The 25,384-nt window shown below is 41.8% G+C and overlaps 1 protein-coding gene across 1 annotated transcript; it reads left to right on the top strand.

Moving 5' to 3' along the window:
• Positions 1 to 2,572: 2,572 nt before the first annotated feature.
• Positions 2,573 to 25,274, top strand: LOC138945400 (tropomyosin Lep s 1.0101-like). Its single transcript, XM_070316836.1, has 11 exons — positions 2,573 to 2,742; positions 6,611 to 6,704; positions 7,326 to 7,434; positions 7,868 to 7,969; positions 8,494 to 8,558; positions 9,784 to 9,864; positions 10,306 to 10,481; positions 15,293 to 15,500; positions 22,641 to 22,789; positions 23,757 to 23,925; positions 24,410 to 25,274. Exons 1-11 carry the CDS (start codon positions 2,699 to 2,701, stop codon positions 24,473 to 24,475), a joined length of 1,263 nt encoding a protein of 420 aa, XP_070172937.1. The 5' UTR covers positions 2,573 to 2,698; the 3' UTR covers positions 24,476 to 25,274.
• The last annotated feature ends 110 nt before the right edge of the window (positions 25,275 to 25,384 follow it).

The raw sequence follows: 25,384 nt of genomic DNA, 5'->3' as shown, positions 1-25,384 counted from the left end.
GCTTGAATCAATAAACAAGTCATTTGCATAAAGTGCACTCGGCGGCCGCCCGAAGGCAGCCTTTGAAGCGAAGCGAAGCGAAGCGAAGCAGGGTGTTGACCTATTTTGGCGCAACTGGCAGTTGCGTGACCTGATTGCAGTGTTAGCTCTAACTCTTTTTTCCTACTCTTGTGATTGCTGTTGATGTATATTTGGAACCATTGACGTCACTTTCTCAGCCCAATCGCGAAGCAGGGTGTTGACCTATTTTGGCGCAACTGGCAGTTGCGTGACCTGATTGCTGTTGATGTACATATTTGGAACCATTGACGTCACTTTCTCAGCCCAATCGCGAAGCAGGGTGTTGACCTATTTTGGCGCAACTGGCAGTTGCGTGACCTGATTGCAGCCTACTCTTGTGATTGCTGTTGATGTATATTTGGAACCATTGACGTCACTTTCTCAGCCCAATAAAGCCTGATATCCTCATTCTTTTCAAACATGGTTTTGAGTTCTTTTCTCATGTTGAAGACTTCATAAAAAGACATCCCAACTGTGCTGAATTTGGCTCTGTATGGAAATAGTAAACGGGCAATCTCCCTCAATCTCCGTGCATACGTAGAAGAAATTTTAACGTTTCTTTCCAACCAGCCATCCCAGGTCTCATTATGAATGCCTTGTTCTGCTTCATAAAACTTAAATGCGATTTCTAGAACCATTCCATATTGCAAATTGAAGCCCATTGAAGTTGCCTCCTGTCTTTGTATGTGTCTATATCCCTCAACTAACTTTTCAATGGCACTTGCTGATGATGTGATATCTTCCGGATTAAAAAAGAACACTTCCTTCCTAACTGTCATGCTTACATCAACAATTTTTGACTTTAAATATTCGTGGAGTTCATTGAACGTCATTGTTGTTTTGGTTTTCTTTGGTTTTCCTCCATACAAATCTGAAAGTTTCCGTTTTGGGCGTGAAGGAAATTTAGGTAGTTTTCCACTCGGAGATGGCCCTTCATTTTTCATTTGCGATAATACTTCAACAAAATTGTTGAGGTAACTGAGGTGCTCTTCAATAGTTAAAAACTGCTCAGAATTCCATTCACTCAATGATTCCGGTATATCCATAGTTGGTGAATGTAAAATTAAAGTTGATGACTGTGTTGAAAAATCTAATAGATTTTGATGAGCAACTTGTGATTCAAGAATTTCTCTCTCTAATTCTTCAGAAATGCTATCTTGAGACATAAATATTTAGCAAATATAGTGACAGTAAAAACACTTCTCTCACAGAAAACACAACTGCACGGCAGGCGAGTCCGGAATGAAATGGCAAAATCACCAGGCTATGTTACAATCAATACCAAGTGTTGGGCGGACGTGACGTAACTGTTGCTATCACATGATTTAATCTTGTCTTGCCATTGGAGGAATATAGAAGACAGGCTTGCTGTTTGTTTTTACCAGATCAATACGGTAGTTATGGCTAGCCGACCGTACGGGCAGATTGGATCAATACGCACGCTGGCTGCAACTAGTTAATATTTCAATGGAAACTAAATTTAGCGTTGCACAGAGAGAAAGGGGGAATGTACGTTCTGGGTTACTGATTCCGACAGACCCGGCATTGGTTCAAAACAACCTTACTTTACTGTATTTTTTTTTGTATGGATTTATGCAGTATTTTTCTGATTTTGTCGCATGTTTCATTTTAGTAAAAGTTTAGTCCAGAAGCCTATTTTGCGTTAATATTTAGGGTCTGTCGGAATCGGTGAGCCAGAACGTACATTCTCCCTTTCTCTAAGGGTCACATTTTTTAAGTCCAAGATTGGTGCATGCGCATTGACCGCAATGAGAGGGATTGTTCAGCAGAGGTTTCAGTTCGTGACACCGGCACCCGCCTGTGTTTGTTTTGTGTGGCTTCATCTGTTTTATATATAGTGATAAAATTATATAATTTATAATGTACAAATTAGACTGATCACGGAGAAAAAGAAAGAGAATATTGTTGTTAAACACTTTTCAATAAATTATAGATTAAAAAAAGGGTAACTTACTGAGGACAAGCAAAATTTAAGTTACACATCATCGTCATGAACTTGTTCAAGTTGTTGAACTTGTTCAATCACCCTGACCCATGGTACAAAGTAGACATGATCATAGTTTTCGTCAAAAGCAAAGACTAATGCGTGTGTGACACGAAGTACTGGAGGGGGGGGGGGACTTAACGTCCTCACAGGAAGCTTACCTATTAAGGAATTGTATACATTGTGTATGTGACACGACCAAGTTTTGTTTTCCCTTTATACTTAGACCTGCACACCTCGAACACACAGCGTTTGTTGACGTCTGACTTATCGCCCCTGTTTATCAGGGGAAGCTACTCTATTTATTTTAAAAAAGTAATCAATAAAACAAATCTTATTCTTGAATGAACTAAAACAATGAAGATGACGTCTGATAATACCGGGGCGCCAATAAAATAAAACTTTAAACACAAATTATTGTCATACAAATTTAAAAAAAGAATGATAAGACAACAAATTAAAAAGGAGCCAAAGGCAATGGCTTATCAAATGTTTTCAAGATGGCCACCATCTCGGCGCGCATTACGAAGTAATGAGCGTTTGACTGACAAATAGCAATAATAATTTACCTTGTTGTCATTTATTATCCCAGTAGTCCATTTTTCAATTCAGAAGAAACCAGAAGGACAAGAGATGGAAGCTGAAAACAACGTTGAACTGGCTAAAGAAGCGAAAAGGTAGGGACACTATTATACTACATGAGTACAGGGCTTGCTGTGTCGTCACGACGTCAGATTTACACGAGTTGTTTTTTTAAATATTGAACTGCGAGCTGTTCACTATTTGAAAAAGCAACGAGTGTAAATCTGGTACGACACAGCAAGCCATGTAGTATTCTGTTTATCCTACATACTGTACTTGCGTGTATTTTACTGAAAATGTCCTGCAGTCCAGGCAGCAAAATTGAAGGGGAACGTCCCACTGGTCCGAGGGTTCACTAGTCCGAGTGTTCACTAGTCCAAGGGTTTACTATAGACGCTTGATTTTCAAGTTATTATACCGCCCCTTAAAAGACGGTATTATAGGTTTCACTGTGTCTGTCTGTCTGTCTGTGTGTGTGTGTGTGTGTGTGTGTGTGTGTGTGTGTGTGTGTGAGTGTGTGTCTGTGTGTCTACAGGTGTGTCTGTCCGCAAATAGATATCCGATGTTTGAGAACCGATTTCAATGAAATTATGTGTGAGGCTGTAGTACAACCCAGGCTCGATCCTCTCCATAATTCAGGTCGGTGGGATAACTAATTGACCCTCACGGGCAAAAGGAAACCCGAGGTGCTATATATTATGACTAAAAACTGTAGGCAGTTCGATCACGTAATTGTCCAGTCGGGGCGGTATCCTGATAAATTTAATATCCTTTCTTCAGTCAAAATATAAATAAAAAACGCTCGCGCTGGACCCGAGTACTCTTCAGACTGGCTCGCTCCCCCAGTATGAAAGTTTTTGTCTTGTGCACGTTTAAGACCAAGTGATTGCTATGTGTGAATTACAGGCATTCCCTTTGCTATATAAATACATTGCATGCGAGCCGAGGATGTGCGTGGTGACTGGCCTTTCTCTTTTATTTGATCACAGTGAAAATGCACACACACATTCACACACACACACACACACTCTCTCTCCCTCACTCCCTCTCTCTCTCTCTCTATCTCTCTCTCTGTCTTTCTTACACACACACACACACACACACACACACGAGTACAGACTCATGCACGCACACACAAACACACACACACACACACAAACAGTAACACTAACACATGTGCACAAAATGAACACACACACACACACACCGCGCGAGAGAAAAAGACTACAGGGAGGCATGACGTCATGATGCATTACGTAATCTTTTTATGACGCTATATTTCTCATCACTGTGTGACGCGTTCGGCTGTTTTGTCAGCTCAATGGCTGGATGTGGCTCCGAGAATTCCTCCCACCGCCAACTGAAAAAAACCCAGAAAGGAAGTCTTTGTGAAAATTTCTATTCTAAACATTCTCACAAACTGTTCAGTGTTTGTAAAACCGATAAAATAAATGAAATTATTCAATTTATTGGCGACTGAGAGAGCTCTCTATGTTTTACCTTGAAGAGAACAACTGTAGAGTTGAAAACTTCTAAAGAAATTCGCAAATTGACTTCTTGCTCGTGAACAGTCACAAGCTAGGCAAGTGATCTGCTTCTTTGTGTGCCCAAAATCTGAAGCTCCTAGCTATAGCATATTATACTCCAAAACCCTAACTTTGTTAATTTGATTGATTTGCGTCTAATTTGTGAGTTGTTCTTCAGTACTGGTGACAGAAAGGGGGAAAAGTGGTCAAAATTCAAATCTCTAGTTTTGTTTTTGAAATATAGGCTAGCTTTTCATAAAGCAGAAATACTGTAGTATCTGATGTACATAGAAAAAATCACTGGTTCACATGGTTCTTACATATATAATCTAACTTTTAAAGCTGGTTCTTGTGTGTCTGTGTGTATGTTTGTATGATGACGATAGGACCCGAAACGGCTGCACGGACTGAGACGGGAATTGCAGAGAATGTTCTTTGCCACTCGAGTCATGTCTTAGGATACTTTTAGAATAGCAAATTTGAAAGGATTCTTAAAAAACTGGCGGAAAACATCAATATATATATATATATACCCTGTGAGCTATCGAGGATCCTCCCCGTCTGGGCTGTCGAAACATATGGTAAGACGTTTTCAAATGCGGTTAACGGGGAGATACACTCGAAGCACATTTAGCGAAGTTATGTTGCCAAATCATCAAAGATCAACATTTCACTACACGGATCGATGCACACACACATTGAAATAGATGTGACTTTCACACGACCGAAGACTACTTTCTAGCAGACTAGCAGACGACAAGATCTAAATATTTAGATCAGTGAGAGCAATCCGTTGAAGAACAGTTACTCCGCTTATTCGTCTTCAGTTAAGCTTATTTCCCCTGCCATAAGTTTCCTTGCAGATCTGCAGTCGCGTAGTGAAATGAACTAGTGTCATCGGAAGATTCTTCTCAGTCAATGATCAAAGCACAGAATTCAGAAAGTTCAATGCTGACAAAAGTCACTTTAGGAAAACACGACCATTGACTTCATTTATGAGCCCAAAGGTAACAATATCGACAAGAATGTACGCATTTGACATTAAATGAAACATTCATAGACAGTTTCCAACTCACCAGATCTGCCAAAGAGCCTTCATTCGTTGAAAACGGATGATTTTAATCCGACAGGTATCGGAAAAAATCTCTTGGAAACCTGCGTTTCTCCTTCCGAAGCGACGTGACGGCGCCACATTTGTTTGTTTATGGCTGTTTATCGCGAAACAACACAGTTGAAATTTGTGTGTAAACTATCATAAATGTGTGGCGTGTAATCTCCGAATCAGTTCGTTATCTGCGTTTCGATGGTAATTCAGTTAGCGTGGAGTTACTTTGAATCGAAGGCGAAGGTAACCTGCGTTGCATGTGGGACGGCGTGAGCAAATTTGATTGCAATATTTTATACAGGAAGTAAATTTCAATGATTCTGGCTTAGTCTTGTAGATCTGTTATGCAGTGTTTTGGTAGTGTATCTGCTTTTGTACTATGAAGCTCATTTGGAGTGATACGCAAGTGGGGTACCCTATGTGGGACATCAGCCGTATGCAGATTACGTCTCAGAACACTCTCGCATTTCACAAAGACAAAAATAATTTGCAACATTTCAAGAACTGCATCAGTTTTATTAGATACTATTTCAACAAAAACAGCACAAACACGACTATTATCAACAACACAGAACGGGAGGTAAGTCTTCAAAGACGCACCAAGTGTGCGTTCCCGTTTTTGGACGCCATTTTTGCTAGCATTTTCACAGTAAATCTTAATATTTCCATATCTATTGAAAGAATGATTTTGGTTTTTTCTTTGATTGTGCCGATTCTCCTATCTCTCTGGCATGTACTGGGTGCTTTGTGACCAGTTTCTCCCCTAATTGAAAAATGCGTCCGTGTGAGCTGACCCCCACTTGTCACCAGTAGCAAAGAACAACTCACGTTCACTTCTACGTCTAGTTCTACTACTGGTCCTAAATGGCGTCTCCACAATTGGCATCACTGCAATCTTCACATAATGCTGAATCGACCTTGTGTTAGTGTTACAGGATGTACTTGTAAATTGGTATAGACTGGTCTAGGAGCGTGACTTGTCCTAATCCTACTCCTAGTGAGCGAAACACAAATGATGGTTCAAATTGCTCTTCAAAAATTGTTTCCCGAATTATCTCTGTATCACTAACAGTACCAGCTGTTGTGTTATAAAAAGGTAAAACATGCTGGTTACAGATCAGTAAGACGAGAGTTGCTCATTATGCACAAGAAAAAGTGCAGTTACGCCCATTACACTTACAGTTACAGGCAGAAATGACCAAATTAGACCTAAACATTTGATACAAAGGACACAGATTAAACTGATACATGTAGTAACAATCTGATAGTGTTATATGTAATATCTTGCTTAATAGTGATATGTGATATCTTGCTTTCAATTTTGATTTACAGACTCCTGTCAGAGATGAATTTGAAACAGTTTGAAGCCTGCAAAACAAATGTGGGTCCTGATGAAATCACAGACCAGCTGCAGGAACTCAGTAAAGTATGCCTTTAGTTTATAGATGCTCATCTACTGTTCAGTCAAGTGTTTGTGTGTGTGTAAGATTGAATGTTAGTTAGGTCTGCCTATGTGTAGTAACCACAGCTCTTAAATGTGTTCTAAGCACTAAGCAGCCTCCTAGTATTATTGGGATACAGCAAATTGAGACAGTATAACTGTATTATCTAAGTTCTAACTCAGTAACGAGAGTGTGACGTTCTGGAAGTTGTCACAGCAACAAATGGGCTAATTTAAACTGTTTGTTCGGAAGACACAAGCGAGACCTAGTATATAGAATAGTGGTCTCCCTTGTGTCTTCCGAACGAGCTTTGGACAATTTGTCAGATAAGTTCATTTTCTGTATTATAAGTGTTCGTCTGTATGTCCACTTAAAAGACCGCTGAGTCAAACATCAGTGACCGTAACGTATTGTTTTGTCGCAATGAAACGTCCTATAACATACCTTTCTTGTCTCACCGTTATGAAAAACTTGCAACCATTGTGATTTTGAAAGAAGAAAAGATTGAAATATTATATATATAAAGCACTTAAGCAGACAGTTTTATAACCGTTTTTCACAGTTTCATACTTGTGGTTACAGCTTTGGATGATTTAACCTTTCAGACAAAACCTGACTTGAAGGAAAAGTTCCACAAAACAGTGGCAATGAACACCTTCATGAAAAATGTGGCAAAGCCTCAAGAGGAATGGGCATCTCTGAAGACTCAGTCTGGTAACTTGCAAACTTTGATTCTCTGCTCTTCTTACTGTAATCCTGTCATGGCCTTCTGAAGTCAGTAAAAGAAACCAGCAATAACTTGCTAAAAATGTGTGTACTGTTACAGTATTAGTTTGTTTTTGCTATGAAACATGTTGCTGTTGTGTAACAATTACTAACATTCTAACAGAGACAGTGGCAACACTCTTCTGAGGACATTGGTTCCGGGCAAAAGACACCTCAAGCTGTTAATTCTTCTGCATTGTAACATAATTCCATACCAACCCGCTTATGGTGTCCAGACTTGCATTTTGTTTCAATTTTTTTCAAGTGAAAGATACGGAAGATTCAGTTCTTTAATATTGATCAAACATGTACTATTTCTCTGTCGAAGAGAACACATTGTGATAATATGTTATGCATGAAAAAGTCATTTTTCTCTACCCAGAGGAGGAGCTTCAGACAGCCAAAAAAAACTTGAGTGAAGCCAAACATGCTGCAGAAGACAAAAAAACCCAGATGATGCAGCTCAACAATGTGGTTGAACAAGGTGATCCTTCATAAGAATAGTTCTGATGCTTTGCTGGAGTTGGGGGAGGGGGGGGGGGGGTGGGGAGAGCTGGGCAGATTATTGTTCGATAGATGACTAAAAAGTTGTTGATAATCAAGTCTTTCCAAGAAAAAATGCAAAATAGTGTCTTGAAATTGAATGTGTGTTTTTTTATTTGAATTTTAGAATTTTATGTGGATTTGGACCTTTCACTTTCAGTAAAGGCTTCTAAAAGATAAGTGAATAACATTTTAAAATTCATAATGTAGGAGAATAGGTATCCCCAAATGAGACCAGAATCGTAGAAAGTACATGTACCATATTAAAAAACAAAAGAGATCTTTACTCACCTTCGATTTTTACACATGTGCCATATACTGCAAGAACAAGACTCTTCTCACATTATATGGCAAGTTAGAAGTCACTTGCTTTGAATGTAAACACAGCAAGCAATATTATCACAAAGAAGTACACAAAAACAAAAATCAAGATATACTGACAATTGCCAATGCTTTCTTTTGCAGGGCTGGCTTTGTATGAGCAAAATGTGAATGCTCTGAATGAAAAACAGCAGATGCTGGATAGTATGGTAAGCTTGGGAGGGGAGCTTGCTAAATTTTTATTCATACTCTCACACTCGGACTGCAAAATGCTGCAACCATCTTTTCTCATAAGATGTAGATGTATACAGATTAAAAGATTGGCTGCATCTTTTGTGCTTTTTGATTGTATTTTTCCAAGTATGGAAATGTTATTCAGTATGAGGCCAACGCGACTATTAATATCTGTTATTACTGTAACTGATTTTGAAAAAGTCAACAAGTTCACTCTTACTTTAACTGTTTAAATTTCAAGCTTCACAATATAATGAAGTTAATTTGTTGGGTTTGCCCTTTTTATATTTAGTCAAGTTTTGACTAAATATTTTAACATCGAGGGGGAATCGAAACGAGGGTCGTGGTGTATGTGTGTGCGTGCGTGTGTGCGTGCGTGCGTGTAGAGCGATTCAGACCAAACTACTGGACCGATCTTTATGAAATTTGACATGAGAGTTCCTGGGTATGATATTCCCGAACGTTTTTTTCATTTTTTTGATAAATGTCTTTGATGACGTCATATCCGGCTTTTCGTGAAAGTTGAGGCGGCACTGTCACGCCCTCATTTTTCAACCAAATTGGTTGAAATTTTGGTCAAGTAATCTTCGACGAAGCCCGGACTTCGGTATTGCATTTCAGCTTGGTGGCTTAAAAATTAATTAATGACTTTGGTCATTAAAAATCTGAAAATTGTAAAAAAAAAATAAAAAATTTATAAAACGATCCAAATTTACGTTTATCTTATTCTCCATCATTTGCTGATTCCAAAAACATATAAATATGTTATATTAAAAACAAGCTCTGAAAATTAAATATATAAAAATTATTATCAAAATTAAATTGTCCAAATCAATTTAAAAACACTTTCATCTTATTCCTTGTCGGTTCCTGATTCCAAAAACATATAGATATGATATGTTTCGATTAAAAACACGCTCAGAAAGTTAAAACAAAGAGAGGTACAGAAAAGCGTGCTATCCTTCTTAGCGCAACTACTACCCCGCTCTTCTTGTCAATTTCACTGCCTTTGCCATGAGCGGTGGACTGACGATGCTACGAGTATACGGTCTTGCTGAAAAATGGCATTGCGTTCAGTTTCATAGAACTGTGAGTTCGACAGCTACTTGACTAAATATTGTATTTTCGCCTTACGCGACTTGTTTATGTGCACTTCAATTTGACATAAACAACACCTGTATGTATCATGTTCTGTTTCAGACACAAGAACTTAAGATTTTACACGAGAGGTTGCTGGATTCTGAGGATGGTGATGATGAAGCTCTCTTCAGAGCTATGGAGGTTGCTATGTTTTCTTGTTGCTTTGAAATTGTCTTTCTGTTTGCTTGTGATGTAATTTATTGCTTCATTTATTTCCTTTTGACTTTTCCCTCTTACTTTAATTTGAAGGTAGGATTTTGGGTGTTATCATTTTTTGAATATAAACTCATTCATCCTTTCAAATTCTGAAACCAGTGAATTTTCTTTGAGAAAAAAAAAATTAGATAAATTATTTTGTAGCAGCCTTATTTGTGGATCAGCTGCTAACATTTGCAGTACAGTCTGTAACCTTATTCATAAGTCAGCTTCTAAGATTTGGGAGAACAAATACTTTTTTCTATTCAGAATGAATCCAGATTTACACCTGTGTACTTGCTGCTTGCGATAATGCACAGTGATTTGATTCTTTTCACACTTAACATCTCACTTTTTTGACAAGATAGTGTATTTTGTTCTAAACAGGCTGAATATCAAAGATACTGTGCCCAGATCAAAGAATGCCGCAAGCAACTTCTGCAAATTGGTCACAAAACATCGCAAATGCACCTTAACCTTTCCCAAATGGAGAATGATCTTCAGCAGCTTTCATTGACCTTGGATGAAGATGCAGAGTGCATGGATGCTCAGTGTTTGTCAAGGTGAGTGGCCACGGGCCCAAAGCGCGTCAGAAGTTCGAGGTATTACTTGTGTGTGACGTCAAATATAACCTGTTTGCTTTTTTTTTTCAGTCTAAAAATGCACAAATCTGCTATCATATTTGCGAGTTCAGTAAGTTTTTGGCATGTGCCTTTTCTTTTAAGTATTTTGCGATTACAGCAATAAGTGGCAAATTGATCATGAGTCACCTTATTAATTTGGTCTTTAAGAGTGAATGTTTACAATCCTTGTCCTCAGAGACACAAATTCAAAGCCGTGATGGTTCCACACAGCAAACAAACAGCCTGATTGGCTTTTACTTTGACAATCCTTGTTTCACCTGAAGCTCAAACCCATTCACTACCTTGATTTGTCACATATGAAAAAAAAATATTGTTACCCAGCTGGTTATGAATGAAAACTCGATAAAATTATGACAATGTAATCTGTGTTGCATTTGAGCTGACTACAGGGGCTGCTTATGGCTTTTAAGTAAACTGTAGAAGTGATCAATAAGTATGCAAAAGTGAAAAAATTCATGTATAGGGTAAAGGTATCTAATTCCGACCGATTTTTGGGGTACCTAAATCCGACCGATTTTCCCAGTCACATCAAAGACGATGTGCGCACGTCACCACAACAGAAGGAATGCCATTCACAGCTGTTCCTGGCTTGTTTTTAAGGCCCGCGATGGGGAGTGGTAAAAATAGCCAGCGGCGCGATATCACTGCTTGCAGACTGTTAGCCGGCACTACCGAAGACTTTGTCTGCGCATCGCCGTTTGCGTTGTGCTGCGAGGCATATCAGCGCAGTTCAACGTTGCCAGAGACCAAAGAAGCGCTTTACTCTAGCTCGCAGCGGCGGCTTATTGGAGGAATGTTCATTATCTGTGCTCGCCTGCCAGCAGACCACAGGCACACCCAATAAAGTTTGGACTTGTACGACTACTGGCAGAGCGCGAATGCAAATTCTTGTAGGCGTACATAGACACAACATAACATATACAGACAATAACGCCCACAACACTTCAACAGCATATGAATGGAATACAAAAAAATCCGCAAATCGCGCACAATACACCAGTTAAAAAAATAAGGATTACCAAAACGGCATGCAGAAACTACACTGACTCGGAGAGGAGAAACATTTATCACACGATGTGGATAGCAAACATTAAAATAAAACAGACAAGTCAAGCATAAAATAAACACAAATACTGAAAACACAATAAACAAGGGTGAAACAAACAAAAAGAGATGCTTGCCGACAGTCAGTGTGTGTGCGTGGTTTGTCAGCGGTGCGTGTGTGTGTGCGGGCGCGCGTGCGTGCGTACGTTCTTGCGTGCGTGCGTTTGAATGAGAAAGAAGAGAGAGAGAGAGGATTGAAGAATGAGGTCACGGTATCTGTCACATGAATATAGACAAACACACACATCTGGTATGAAACACTGACTCACCGAAAGCTGAGTTCCGTTATTCTGTAACTACGCGCACGGGAAGTCAAAGGCTACTCCATCCTGGTTAGGTAATCCAATTGATAGAATCTGTGTATTAAACACTGGCACACAACCATTAGAGGGTCTCGATTGTCTGCTCCAACGAATACTAGTGTCAGTTCTCTGATGATTTCTGCGATGTTTAGGCCGTAAAACCTTGCTAGATCCGACTCATACTTTATGCACTATTTTGCTGGGTTAGAGTCGTACTTTCTCTTCGATCTTTCTCCACATATTCTGCAGAGAGCTTGGAGTCTCTCAAAGTGAAGGCTTTCTATGTGCGCCTGTGAAGCCATACTCACAGTACTCCAGCTACGAAAAATGTGGGAAGCGACACACAAGCCAATAGGTACAAGCAGTTTAAACGTCCAGGAAATAAAACACACAATTTCACTTCTGTGTGATAGAACTTTCATTCACACAATAAAATCCAAAGTTTGAAGGTAACTGCAAGTGCAAGTGGGGTTTGGCCGCCGGGTAACATTTTATAACAACATACATCGCAGGGCCGGACCAAGTTCGTTTGAGGGGGGGGGGGGGGGTTCCAACTGAAGGCAGGGGTCCAAAGTCCACATTTTTTTTTCTCTGAGAGGTACATTGGATGGCCAGGGGGGGGGGGGGGGTTCCGTAACCCCAGGAACCCCCCCCCCCCCCCAGATCCGGCCCTGCATCGCAGATATGTCCACATCGTACTATAAGTACTAGTATCAAAAAGAGAAACAACACCTGATTACATCCTCATAGAAATAAAACACAAGGCAGAGCGTGCCCCATTTCCCTTCTGTTGGATAGAAGTACCATTCACTCAATGAAATCCAAAGTTTGAAGGTAATTCAAACTTGATTGTTGACGCAGGGTAACATTTTTTAACACCACACATCGTTGATATGTCCAAGTCATATTATGAGTAAAAACACCAGAAGGAGAGAAGCAACACCTAATCACATCCTCCAAGAAATAAAACACAATGGAGAGCGTGCCCCATTTCTCTTTTACTTCAAAGAACAACCATTCAGAGACAAAATTCCAGAGCATGAACACAAACACATCTTGCAGTCCAGAGCGAAGATGATTTAAACACACCAAATTGTGAAAAAACACACACAGCACTTCCCCGGACACTCGCACGCAAGAAGGAAATAAGAGGGAAAGTTCTCAGATAGGGCTGGGCTGAGGTGTTAGGTTACAGCCTGCAGCCCGGTAGCTCAGTTGGTAGAGCACTGGACTTGTGATCGGAAGGTCGCAGGTTCTAATTCGGGCCGGGACGGACACGGGTCAACTTTATGTGCAGACCCAGAGACGGAAGCCATGTCCCACCCCCGTGTCATCACAATGACACGTAAAAGACCTTGGTCATTCTGCCATAAGTGCAGGTGGCTGAATACACCTAAACACGCAGGCACCTGGGTAGCGCGACTCCGTTGCTGCTAGCTTTCCACTGGGAGGAAGCGACCCGAATTTCCCAGCGATGGGACAATAAAGTAATGAAAATGAAAAATGAAATGAAATGTAAGGGCTCGGTGCTATACTTTGCGCGGTCTGCCTGGACAGCTAAAGCAGCAAAAAAGGGGCCATCGGAACAGCCGTGCATTCATACTTGGGCCAGTCATGAACAGGTTGATGACGCGACTTTACGGACCAATCGTTTTGTCACGAGAGTTGATTTGCGTCATCGGCTCTGCGGCGCGAAAATTTGCCTTGTGTCGTCTGCTTCGCCAGATCCCCCGCAGAGCGAAACTGCAACTTTGTAGCGAAAAAGTACGTCATACGTTTCTTACAAAAAGGTCATAAAACTTGATGAACAGAGTTCTGTTTGATTGAAATGGATGTTACCAAGTGCTTTTGGAAGTGTATTTTGATAGTTCGGACTAAGTCTTCTGGTACTTTTTACTCGAAAGGGACAAAATCTTATCGGTCAGATTTAGATACCCAGTTTTTGAGTGGGTATCTAAATCCAACCACCTCGCAGAGAATGCAAAACGCTGTACAAAATCCCATTAAAATCATTGATTGTTTACATTTATCATTTTATGACTTTTGAAAAATCGTATGAACACGGGAAGGTATCAGATTGTGTATTTATAATGTCCAGTGAACCTTGTTTTGATAAAGTAAAAGCCGCAACCACTCCATCCACTTCATGACAGGTGCGCGCGCTCTTGTCTTGCTAAACAGATGAATCGACACCAACATCGCAAGTGCGTGGATGGGTGCTTGTCAGTGTTTGCGAGCATGTAAGCCTCAGTAAGCCTAATAATAATAGAGTGTTTCGCTCAACGAAGGTCACGAAGTTGTGTGTTTGTGTGTGTAGTGTGTGCGTTTGCGTGTGTGTTAGTGTTAGCTGGGTGTAAGAGAAAATTGACAGAATCGTATTTAGCCTTTATCACATGACCTTGATTCATTGTATAGATCGATCTAGGAACAAGCAATATTTGTTGGGATGACAGAAAAAGGACAGAAGAGATTTGATATTCACAAACACCTAATCCTGGACGATCATTACTCCAACTGTTTGTGTGTGTGTAAATAGTACTGTTGACACGTTTTTATATAGAAGCCTACTGTGGTTCTTGTGCTTAGGCTGTGTATTGGACTGTCACTGTATGCCTGCATTATTAGTTGTCAGTAATTATTACATGTGCTGATTGTTCTCTTTGCCTGCGCGCGTATAGTATGTTGGTTATGTTTGGTCATAGTATGTTTGCTTATGTTTGGTCGTTATCTTTGCCTGTGCGTGTATTGTATGTTTGGTCGTTTTCTTTGCCTGTGCATGTATAGTTTGTTGGTTATGTTTGGTCGGTTTCTTTGCCTGTGCGTGTATAGTATGCTTGGTCGATGTATGTATTGTAAAGCGCTAAGAGTAGACATTTTTCTAGAATAGCGCTATAAAAGTTTGCATTATTATTATTATTAACTACACGATCAAAACAAGCCGGAGAGAAACATTACGTTTACTGTCATTTAGTTGTGAGTAGATTTCGGTCGGATTTAGATACCCCCCGGTCGGATTTAGGTTCCCACACCTACCTCCAATGTTTACCGACAAACGGTTCTTTAATAACGGAAAGTAACGACACGGGCACCTATTTAAAACAAGAATTGCGTACGGAAAACGCCGGTCTTACCAGACAAGACATATTTGCTAAACTTTACGATTTAGAGCCTTGAGAATAAAACAATGATCTCAATCGGTCGGAATTAGATACTCTTACCCTACTTCCAGATGCACCCATACGAGTATGGTAACCACGAGTATATGTGCACTTTTTTTTCTTTTTCTATTTTAGCTCATGCCTCCAAAATATTTCTCTTTCACAGACTGCAGAAAAGTATCACAGACATAGAATCACAGAGTGGAATCACCTGCAAACCCGTCAACAAGAACACAATGATGGTTGAATTTCCTCCCAGACCTGAAGTGCAGACTCTGACTGGCGGCAATGGAACTCCCGACGACCTTGTCCTCAAAGTCACTTTGACCTTCCAGGAGAACAACCTGGGTTACCCTCGTTTATCTAATATCAAGGTACAGTGGCACCCCCCTTTTAACACCTTAATATACTTACCCAACTCACATATATATAGCAATTAACCCTAGTTCAGTGCTGGTAACGCTGTACGCGTCCCCTTGGTAACAAGGGAGACAACTCTAAAAAAGAGTGACCAATACCCATACTGGTATCAAGGCCAGACCAATACTGAGTCTGTCTTCCGTATGTGTGCGCATATGCCACCATTTGTAGTCATTCTAACCGAAGCCCAACTCACTTCTTTTTTAAAAATATATACCCCCAAAAGCGGGGAGGCGGGAGGGAATAAACAATGTGAGTTGGGTAAGTATATTAATCAAATGAAAATTTATTACTAAAATTTTTGATTAAATTACATATCTTACCCAACTCACATATAGCAGATTGCTACTATAGGTGGAGGGCACTCACCATATCAAGAATGAAGGACCTGTCCTGCCGCTACCAAAGCTGGCAACGCAGAACTGCCATCCTGTCGCATTCCAGCAACATCTCTCAGATAGAAGTTGATGAACACATCTTCAGAGCGCCAGTAAACCGACTCAAGGACCTCTGAGAGGCGCCCAGAACGGAGAACTGCTTACGACGAGGCCCAGGCTCTCGCCTCATGGGCTCTGGCCGCAGTAAGAGGCAAGACTGCCCAATTATCGCCTGACTGGCCTTGCCACCAGATGTAGGCCTGCCTAATCGTTGTGGAAACCCACTTGGCCAAAGTGACTCTCGAAATGTCCTTCCCCCGAACCGTGTTGAGGGAGATAAAAAGCAGTTTCTGACTTTCAGAGCGAATAGGCAAAGTCCTAGACAGGTAGCTGCTGAGAGCTCTAACAGGGCAGTTATATAAGTCAGGGTCTCCAGGAGCAAGCACATTGCTCAAGGGGGGGATGCAAATAAGAGGGGATGTTTGACCAGGCTTCTGGTTCTTAGCAAGAAAGTCAGGTCTAAATTTAAGAGAAATAGAGCCATCCTTTTCTAATGAAATATCCCTCGAAAGTCCCGATAACGCATGAACTTCACTACCTCGCCTAGAGGTAGCAAGTAAAACCAGAAACAGAGTCTTAAGCGTCACATTAGCCAAACTGGCTGCATCGAGAGGCTCAAACTCATCAGAAGCAAGAAACCGCAAAACCAACAAGTCGCGTAAGGCGAAATTACTACATTTAGTCAAGCTATCGAACACACGGAATGAAACAACGCACTGTATTTTTTCACCAAGACAGTACAGCTTCGTCAATCCCCGCTTGAAGGACTGAAATCGCTCACCTTCCACGTGCAAAACGTGGTGATATTGACACGCCAGATTAGCGCGGTGGCGTATTGTGCTAAGCAGGAAAGCGCGCTTTTCTGTATTCTTGTTAACTTTCTGAGCTTCTTTTGAATACAACCTATCATATCTATATGTTTTTGGAATCAGGAAATGATAACGAATAAAATGAAATCATTTTTGGATTGATTTCTTAAATTTGAATCGTAAGACTAATTAATCTATTTTCGTTAATTGTGATCACATTTTAAGAGTAAACATGACATATATATATATATATTTTTAGATTCAGAATGTGATGAAGAATACGATGCAATCAATTTTAAATCTGTTTGCGAAAAATCGATTTTAATGACAACTTTAATGAGCAAACTCATTAATTAAATTTTAAGCCTCCAAGCTGAAATGCAATACCAAAGTCCGGGCTTCGTCGAAGATTACTTGACCAAAATTTCAACCAATTTGGTTGAAAAATGAGAGCGTGACAGTGCTGCCTCAACTTTCACGAAAAGCCGGATATGACGTCATCAAAGACATTTATAAAAAAAATGAAAAAAACTTCTGGAGATACCATACTCAGGATCTCTCATGTCAAACCTGCAGACCCTCGACCGTGTGCAAAACCAGGCCCTCCGACTCATCACTGGTGCAATGAAATCCACGCCCATCAAGGAAATATAGAAGCTTACCACCATCCAACCCCTCTGTCAGAGAAGAGAAGCCAAGACTATGGTACAGGCCGAGAAGCTCAAGTGCCTACCCGACCACCCCATGAAGCACAGACTGAACAACCTCACCAAGAACCGGCTCAAACGGAGCAGTTTTGTACACGAGAGCAAGAGACTTTCTCGACAGTACAGGGAAGTCCTCCCACAGAACACTCTACCTCTGACTCAAGAAGAAGAGGAAACCCCCAAGGCAACAGAGAAACCAGGCATCCAGATCTGCACCAGTGTTCCACATGTTACCTCAGGAGAAGATCAGAATGACACAGCTCGACAGGCCTGATCGACGAACAGTACCCAAAAGAGGCGTGGATCCATGTATACACTGATGGATCAGCAACTAACGCCGTGCTCAATGGAGGTGCTGGCATTCTGATCCAGTTCCCTGGGGGACATACAGCTACATCCAGCGTTGCTACTGGCAAACACTGCACAAACTATAAAGCAGAAGCAGAAGCTCTCATGCAGGCCGCCTCCTTGGTTCAGGACTCCGCAGACCCTTGCTACCAAGTTGTCTTCCTCTCGGACGCCCTTTCAGGCCCTAGAGAACGACAAACTCCCGCAGCTGGCCAAAGCATTACAGATGGTCAGACAAACCAGAAGAGTTGTCCTCCAGTGGATACCAGCACACTGTGGGTTACCAGGAAATGAAAGGGCAGATGAGCTGGCGAAAGAAGGAGCCGTGGAAGATCAACCTGAAAACACTGTCAGCTTTAGTGAGCAGAAGACAATCATCAAGGCATTGATGAGGCCAAGGACAAACAGAGATGACTACCACACAATGTCCAGAGAGCAGCAAGTCAATCTCATCAGGCTGCGTACTGGCCACAACAGGCTCAATGCTCACATGAACCGAAAGTTCAAGCTGGTGCCATCACCAACCTGTGCCTGCGGTCAAGAAGACCAAACAGCGGAACACATCTTACAGCGATGTCCCTTACTAGATGAGGAACGAAAAGAAGTGTGGCCGTCACCAACTCCCTTGCAGACCAAACTATACGGCAGTCGACAGGAGTTGGAGAAAAGGACAACATTTATCACCAGTGCGGGGTGTTGCAGGTAGCTCTGTTTCCTCCTTGGGGATGAAGCTACCAGGGGAAGGGATTGTGTTGGAGGTGCGGGTAGAGGGGTAGCCCTCCCGGTGCTCCCCCTTGGACCTCCCTAGTCTAGGACCCTGGGTCTTCGCGAGGTGGCCATTGTGGCGTAATCCCTCCGGACTAGCATAACGTTTCCCTATCCCAAGACCGACCGTGTGTGGTCTATGACCACATCCTCTACGAGGTGACCCTATCAACTAGGCAGCGCAAGCCCCTAGGCGAAACACGGCGGATCTAGAGGAGAGAACCTCGATAAAAAATTTGAGCTGCCATGAAGACGGAGCATGTTGGCTGAGGACAGCGGGCAGACCTTCTGTGCCGACACCCATCTACAGGAGAAAACCAGGCATGCACGCATCAAACCCAACATGGCCATACAAACGGATCACCAGTGCTGGACTGATCGTGTAACCTCTGCGAACGCCAAGAAGAAGAAGAAGAAGACAGCTTCTGTGGCAACCGGAAATCAGTGCCTTCCTCCATAGCGGAAGCACCATCGTCAGCATAACCTTCATGTACTTCATTGCAATCCAGAAGTTGACCCCCGCATTGACTGCCATAGTCCAACGGGGAGTCAACCGGAAGGGAAGGCGAACGTGGTAAACCAACCGGACGTAAGCCACCCTTACTGACTTCTTCCTGCCCCCAGAGCGGAAGCTGCACTGCCGGCCAAATATCTTCAGATAAGGCAGGGAGGAACAAGTCTTCCGTTCGCGTCTCAGGGTCCCTACCCCGCACTGACCGACCGCCTGAGCAGAAGGCCAGGGGCCAGCCCAGAGATCAGAACTTTCGCCGCCCCGAGGCAGTACGAGGAGGGTTACTTTCTCCTGAGTCCGCGCTCCACTTTCGCCGGAAAACCCGGTTAGTAATGGAGCTGCCATACCTTTAGAATGACCGGGCACACCGGAAGATGGTCCGCTCAAAGAGGGGAAAAGCACGTCCCCAGCATCCTGCGTCGCGTGTACATCGGCGTGGGTGATCGTGGCAGAAGGGGAAGGGCGCACACGCTGGCCAGCGAAGCAACGTCCGTCACACCGGAAGGAAGAGCCCGTAGCTCAGCCCTTGTTGAAGAAATTTCAGCCGCTAAAGAGCTAACTTGAGAGCTCAGTGAAAGTAGCAAGGAAGCCACGTCCGCAGCAACCAAACCTGAATCAGAAGAAGCGCTAGTCTCTTTCCCAACCTTGCCGTCTTTAACAGACTTGTCAGAGGACATAACAGGCACAACAGAGGTCACCGGCAAATCAACCAAAACATCAATACATTTTTTAGAAGATGGCTCTAAAACAGAAACTAGAGCCTGGCCGGAATGCTTCGGTTTCCTAGGCGTTTTCTTAGGGGAAGCCTCAGCAGGTACCTGCCTGGGAGGATGCCTCTTTCTGCCGCTATCGGCCATGACAAAATGAACTCACAAAAAAAAAATTCAAAACAAAATGAAGCCAAAATATTCGTAAACTACTCACAAAAAGTTAAGGATCACTTGCACACAAATTCATAACTTTCCAAATAAGAAAGCCAATGCGTTGGTATTTGGCAAACGTTTAATTCAATGCTTTAGCAATAACGATACAACATTTCCTTCAATTTCGAGCAATCGTGTGATCTGTACATTTTATCAAAGTGTGTACGTATCGAAATTTAATTTCACAAAGTCGTTGAAATCACAAGACATGACATTCAGATGCTCCCAAAAGTTCAGTAATGCGTGTAACCACCCTGGCTGTTCTGGCACTCGACGCACCGAGTCCTCATAGAGTTGACCAGGGTCGTGAAGATCCTCTGTGGAAGCGCCTGCCACTCAGCCTGTAGCTCCTGGTTGAGGTGCTGAACATCCCTGGGAGGGGGGTGGTTGCTCCTCACTTTGCGATCCAACTCATCCCAGAGGTTCTCAATCGGGTTGAGATCGGGACTGCATGCTGGCCACTCCATTCTGTTGACTCCAGACTGCTGCAGGAAGTCGTTGACCACCCTTGCCCTGTGGGGCGAGCGTTGTCATCCTGGTAGACAGCCTGCGGTCCCATCTGCTGCAGTGTAGGCACAGCCAGCGGTCGAAGGATCTCATCCCGGTATCGGAGGCCAGTCAGGTTACCCTGTACATGAAACAAGGGTGTTCTGTGGTGAAGGCTGAAGGCCACCCAGACCATTACAGAACCTTCACCAAAGGCCACCTTTTCTTGGACAGTGGCGTCAATGTAGCGTTCCCCTTGGCGCCTCCAGACCCTCAGTCGGTCGTCGTTGTGGTTCAGGGTGAAGCGTGATTCATCACTGAACAGGACCTGGGACCTTGCTGACGTGTCCACCTCACGTGACGTCTGCAGAAGGCGCGGCGTGCTGCCCTATGGGCTGGAGTTAAGCGTGGCCGTACAGCTGGGCGACGAGAACGGAGGCTAAACCCATGAAGGCGATTCCGTATGGTCTGCTGGCTGATGTTGGTGTTAGTAGCCACCCTCAGCTGCCTTCGAATAATGCTGGAAGAGGCTGTTCTTGTTTGCAAGGCTAGTCGTTCAATGAGACGATCTTCACGTGGAGTTGTCTTCTTTGGTCGCCCAGGTCTGCGTCTTTCCTGGACCCTCCCAGTGGCTGGGAAACGTTGAACCAGTCTGACAATGACCGAGATGGACACGTGAAGTCGCCTGGCCACTTCTCGCTTGGGGACACCATCTTGGAACCATGCAACAGCTCGTCCCCTCTCAAACTCGTTCAATTTTCGTCGGGGAGGCATTGTCAGATAATGCCTAATACTGGTGGTATGTCTTCTCAAAAAGCCAAGCAAGTGACAGCATCTCACACATAAACAGCAGTGCTTGCACGTGCATAATGGTTTTTCCATGTGGCTTGTGCAATGTGTTCGGGCTGAACGGTCCAAAACAAGGTCCTTTTTTGCAAGTTTCCGCTTTTTCATTTGCTACCAAACTCAGTAGTACAGAATCCCGTGCAATTTTCCCACTAACACAACATCGCCCACTTACAGCTGAACAAGAATTCATAACAATTTGGTTTAACTAAGAAATAAATAACAGTAGCGAACTGATTTTATTGACCACCTGTTTTCTCATAGTGATCCTTAACTTTTTGTGAGTAGTGTATTATTATTATTATTATTAAAAAACCCGAAAAATAAGGAGAGATCTCACCCCAACAGGCTGCGGAGTATAAGACGAAGTAGAGAATACCAAGAGGAATGAAACCAAGTTCAAGACTCGGTGACAAAGGCTGCAAAACAGCGGGAGCGTACCAAAAAGCAACCACCACGTCTGAATGCTGAGGTAGGAATGACTACAAATGGTGGCATATGCGCACGCATACGGAAGACAGACTCAGTATTGGTCTGGCCTTGATACCAGTATGGGTATTGGTCACTCTTTTTTAGAGTTGTCTCCCTTATTACCAAGGGGACGCGTACAGCGTTACCAGCACTGAACTAGGGTTAATTGCTATGTGAGTTGGGTAAGATATGTAATTTAATGAGATTTTCCCGGGAACGTAGAAGAAGAAGAATGAGATTTTAAAAGGAAGGGAGTCTTAAGATGGAGGTAAATTTGCAGACGTTACAAACAGAAAGTCTGGAAAACTAGGGCCGTAAAAGGGGGGAGGTCTTAGAACTGGTGTTTTTATTATTTTAAAAGGAGGTTCCACTGTAATGGCTGTTTACACCAGGTTTTACATGTTCAGAGGTTTTCGTGTGAAAATGTACATGTGCTTTAAAAATGAAGATTGTCTTTGCATTTGAAATAAATTATCAATATCAGGTGCAATTTGGTGTTCTTAGTAACTCCTCTCAACAGTTTCCTTTTTAGTTGCAGTGTCTTTGTGGGTTGTTTTTTTCTTTTTAAACCTCTAGTATTCTGTTCCCCTTTTATGTGCACAGCATGTTTGATAACTTCAGACCAAGGCTAAAGGGATTGAATCATTTTACTTAACTTTTTTCATTATTTGTTTATTTGGTTTTTCATCTTTAGCTTTTCTTCATTTTTTCTGTGTGAGGTTTAGACCTCTGCATTTATGAAAATTAAGATTGGAACTATTTTTACTTATTTTAAACCTTTTTTTTTCAAGAGCAACATGGACAGTTTTGATGTGGATGACCTATGGAAAGAGTTCAAAGAAGATTCTTGTGACTCCCTGCCACAATTAATCAGTTCCATCAAACTGCGATGGTTCTCCCACATGCCTCTGCTGTCAGAGATTAATCACCTGCGAAGCAAGTTAGTGCCTTTCATTGCCAAGTGTGTGTGATTGGATGATGATATTAATACGTGTCTCAGAATTGGGAACCCATATGATTTCGCTGTATTTTGTACGCCTGATTGTCTAGAATACGATCAGTGAAAAAAAATACGAAGAGAAAAATTCCTAGACTACTGTTCTTCACAAGTGCATCCCGAGTCGATCCAGTGTTTTGACACATAAATACAGTTTTTGTTGGTAAAAATTGGAAGAAGCATTTGTTTTAAATGTATTGGTTAACGTAATTAACGGTGCGAAGGACGCGTGTGTGATCGAATCATGGATGTTCCAATTTTGTGTGAAGTACGCTCATTTATCTGAAAATGCACCAAGTTTGTTTGAGAATACCATGGTTTGAGGTACTCCAAATGAAAAACAGGGGTTCCCAGGTCTGTATCTCCTATGTTTCCTATTTGCACTTTCTGGTGGGTTTTTTAAAGGAAAAGAAAAAGTCAGGAGCGCCCTTTCATCATTCGGTGTACACAGTGCGGACAACCAATTAAGTTTGTCCAGAAACGCACGAGTATTAAAGAGAATTGTTTCTCTATCAGTCATGACAAGCGTAAATAATGGTGTGATTTTGCATGTTTGGAAAACTAACGGAACCTGATGTTTTTGTTTCATCTGTTATACTGATTGAGTAGACACATTGATTGGCTGTGTAATCTAAATATCTGTCCCAGAACCATTTGCATCTGAAAAGAAAATAACATAGTTGAGTAATACTTAAGTATAAAGATTAATTTAGGATTTGATCATCCTGAAGAGTTTTTCTTTAATTTTCTTGCAATTTTTCTGAGACAAAGCAATCTCATTCTGAAAAGAAAATAACATAGTTGAGTAATATTCTTAAGTATAAGGATTCATTTAGGATTTGATCATCCTGTAGAGTTTTTATTTTATTTTCTTGCAATTTTTCTGAGACATGGCGATCTGATTCTGCAGGTTTGCCATAGACTGGATACAACAGGAGAACATCCTAAGGGTGATCGTTGGAAAGGGTGGAGGCATTGTTTGTTCTCTGGAGATCCCTGATGGCTATCCTCATCAGGGGCAGGTCACTCTCACCGGCATCATGGGCGCTGCAGACGACATTTTACCACAAGATCTCAAGGTCAGTACATGTACTTTGATCATTTGCAGTGTTTGCTTGCAAGAGGCTAGAGTGCTTTTTGCACAATACTTGTCCCATTTTTGTTTCATCTGGTGAATCTCTACATGGCTGGTTCTGTAGTTGAAATAATTTCCATGGCAACTTTAAGGTAATCTCTTTATTTTCGCATCATGACATTACATTTTTGAAAATGTTCAAATGGTATAATCATATTGGCAGATTTCACAATCTTCAATCACAGACTTCCTTTTTATTCCACATGATTAATCTCGACACAGACCTTAGAAATTATGTTTTTATTAACGCCTGACACTCCCTTGGATGGAAAAGAGAACAGAAAAAAACCCAGGTATTTACCTCAACTACTCATCAGACCTTTTATTTTATTTTATTTTTTATATCCTTATGTGAACATTTTATATGCATAAGGGAAACCAGAATTAGTCTCATTCCAATATTTTGTCCACTGTTATGCGTGTTGCAGCCACACACTGGCGGCAGACTGGAAGACTGGGTGCAGCTGCTGGAAACAACATTTGGGAAGCCTTGATACGCTTGTCAGGCTGATTGGTGGTGAACATACGTCATAAATAAGACACGGCAACAATGATTGTCACACATATATTACATTCAGAGATGTAATTTGTACATGGAGCTGTGTAAATAAACTTTGTCTGTTGATCTAAAGAAAATGAAAATGGGCTGTATGCACAGAGGGAGTGATGCAGTGTTTAAAACAAGACGTGGCTCACTTTTGATGCCCAAATTACACGCCAGTTACTTCCCATTGCGCGGTTGTCTTGACAATTTTGATCAGAGTGAACCAAGGAGATTGCATCCATTATTATCTTCAATTCGCGAACGACGAAGAAGAAGAAGAAGAAATCTTCAATTCAGTTTTGAATGGTTTAACCTTCCTCAGTGCTGTGGGTGCACAATTTCAGCTTCCTTGCTTTGTACATAATTTCACTTCTCTGTCACCAATAGCAAATAGTGACTGATGTACAGTAATTATAAAATGATGACGAGCTTACCATAGTAAGAGAAGTCTAATTGTAGGGAGGAAAGGGATTAGTAATAGAGCCTGCAGCTACCAGAGAAGTTCTCATTAGCGCATATGCCATGTGTTAATCTGTAAGATTTTGTTTATGTCATATTTCTGTGAATGTTAGTTATATATAAATCTTTGATATTGATATCAGGGTCTGCTTTCCTTGAAGTCATTGTAGGCAAAATCAGGGTTATATGCTTCTCAGCTAATTTGGTGACAAGAGAGAGCATAGCATACTTCAGTTGTGAAAATGGCAGGTCACATTTCATGCAAAATACATTCTATCTCAATCACTGCATACACTGTGTGTGTGTGAGAGAGGAGAGAGAGATGCGTTGTTTGCATGATGAGGTGTGTTAATGTTGATAACTGCGTATTATACCTAAACTGCGTATTGATTTAAACTGA

This window comes from Littorina saxatilis, linkage group LG1, assembly GCF_037325665.1.
Source record: "Littorina saxatilis isolate snail1 linkage group LG1, US_GU_Lsax_2.0, whole genome shotgun sequence".
NCBI lineage: Eukaryota > Metazoa > Mollusca > Gastropoda > Littorinimorpha > Littorinidae > Littorina > Littorina saxatilis.
Note: the sequence above shows the minus strand (reverse complement) of the source record. Positions and strands in the feature narration are given on the sequence as shown.

Bases quoted from the DNA above. Each gene is read 5' to 3' on its own strand.
- LOC138945400 (XM_070316836.1), top strand. From the start codon at position 2,699: ATGGAAGCTGAAAACAACGTTGAACTGGCTAAAGAAGCGAAAAG. The intron at 8,559-9,783 runs GTAAGCTTGGGA...GTTCTGTTTCAG, and splicing joins AGCAGATGCTGGATAGTATG to ACACAAGAACTTAAGATTTT. The intron at 9,865-10,305 runs GTTGCTATGTTT...TGTTCTAAACAG, and splicing joins CTCTCTTCAGAGCTATGGAG to GCTGAATATCAAAGATACTG.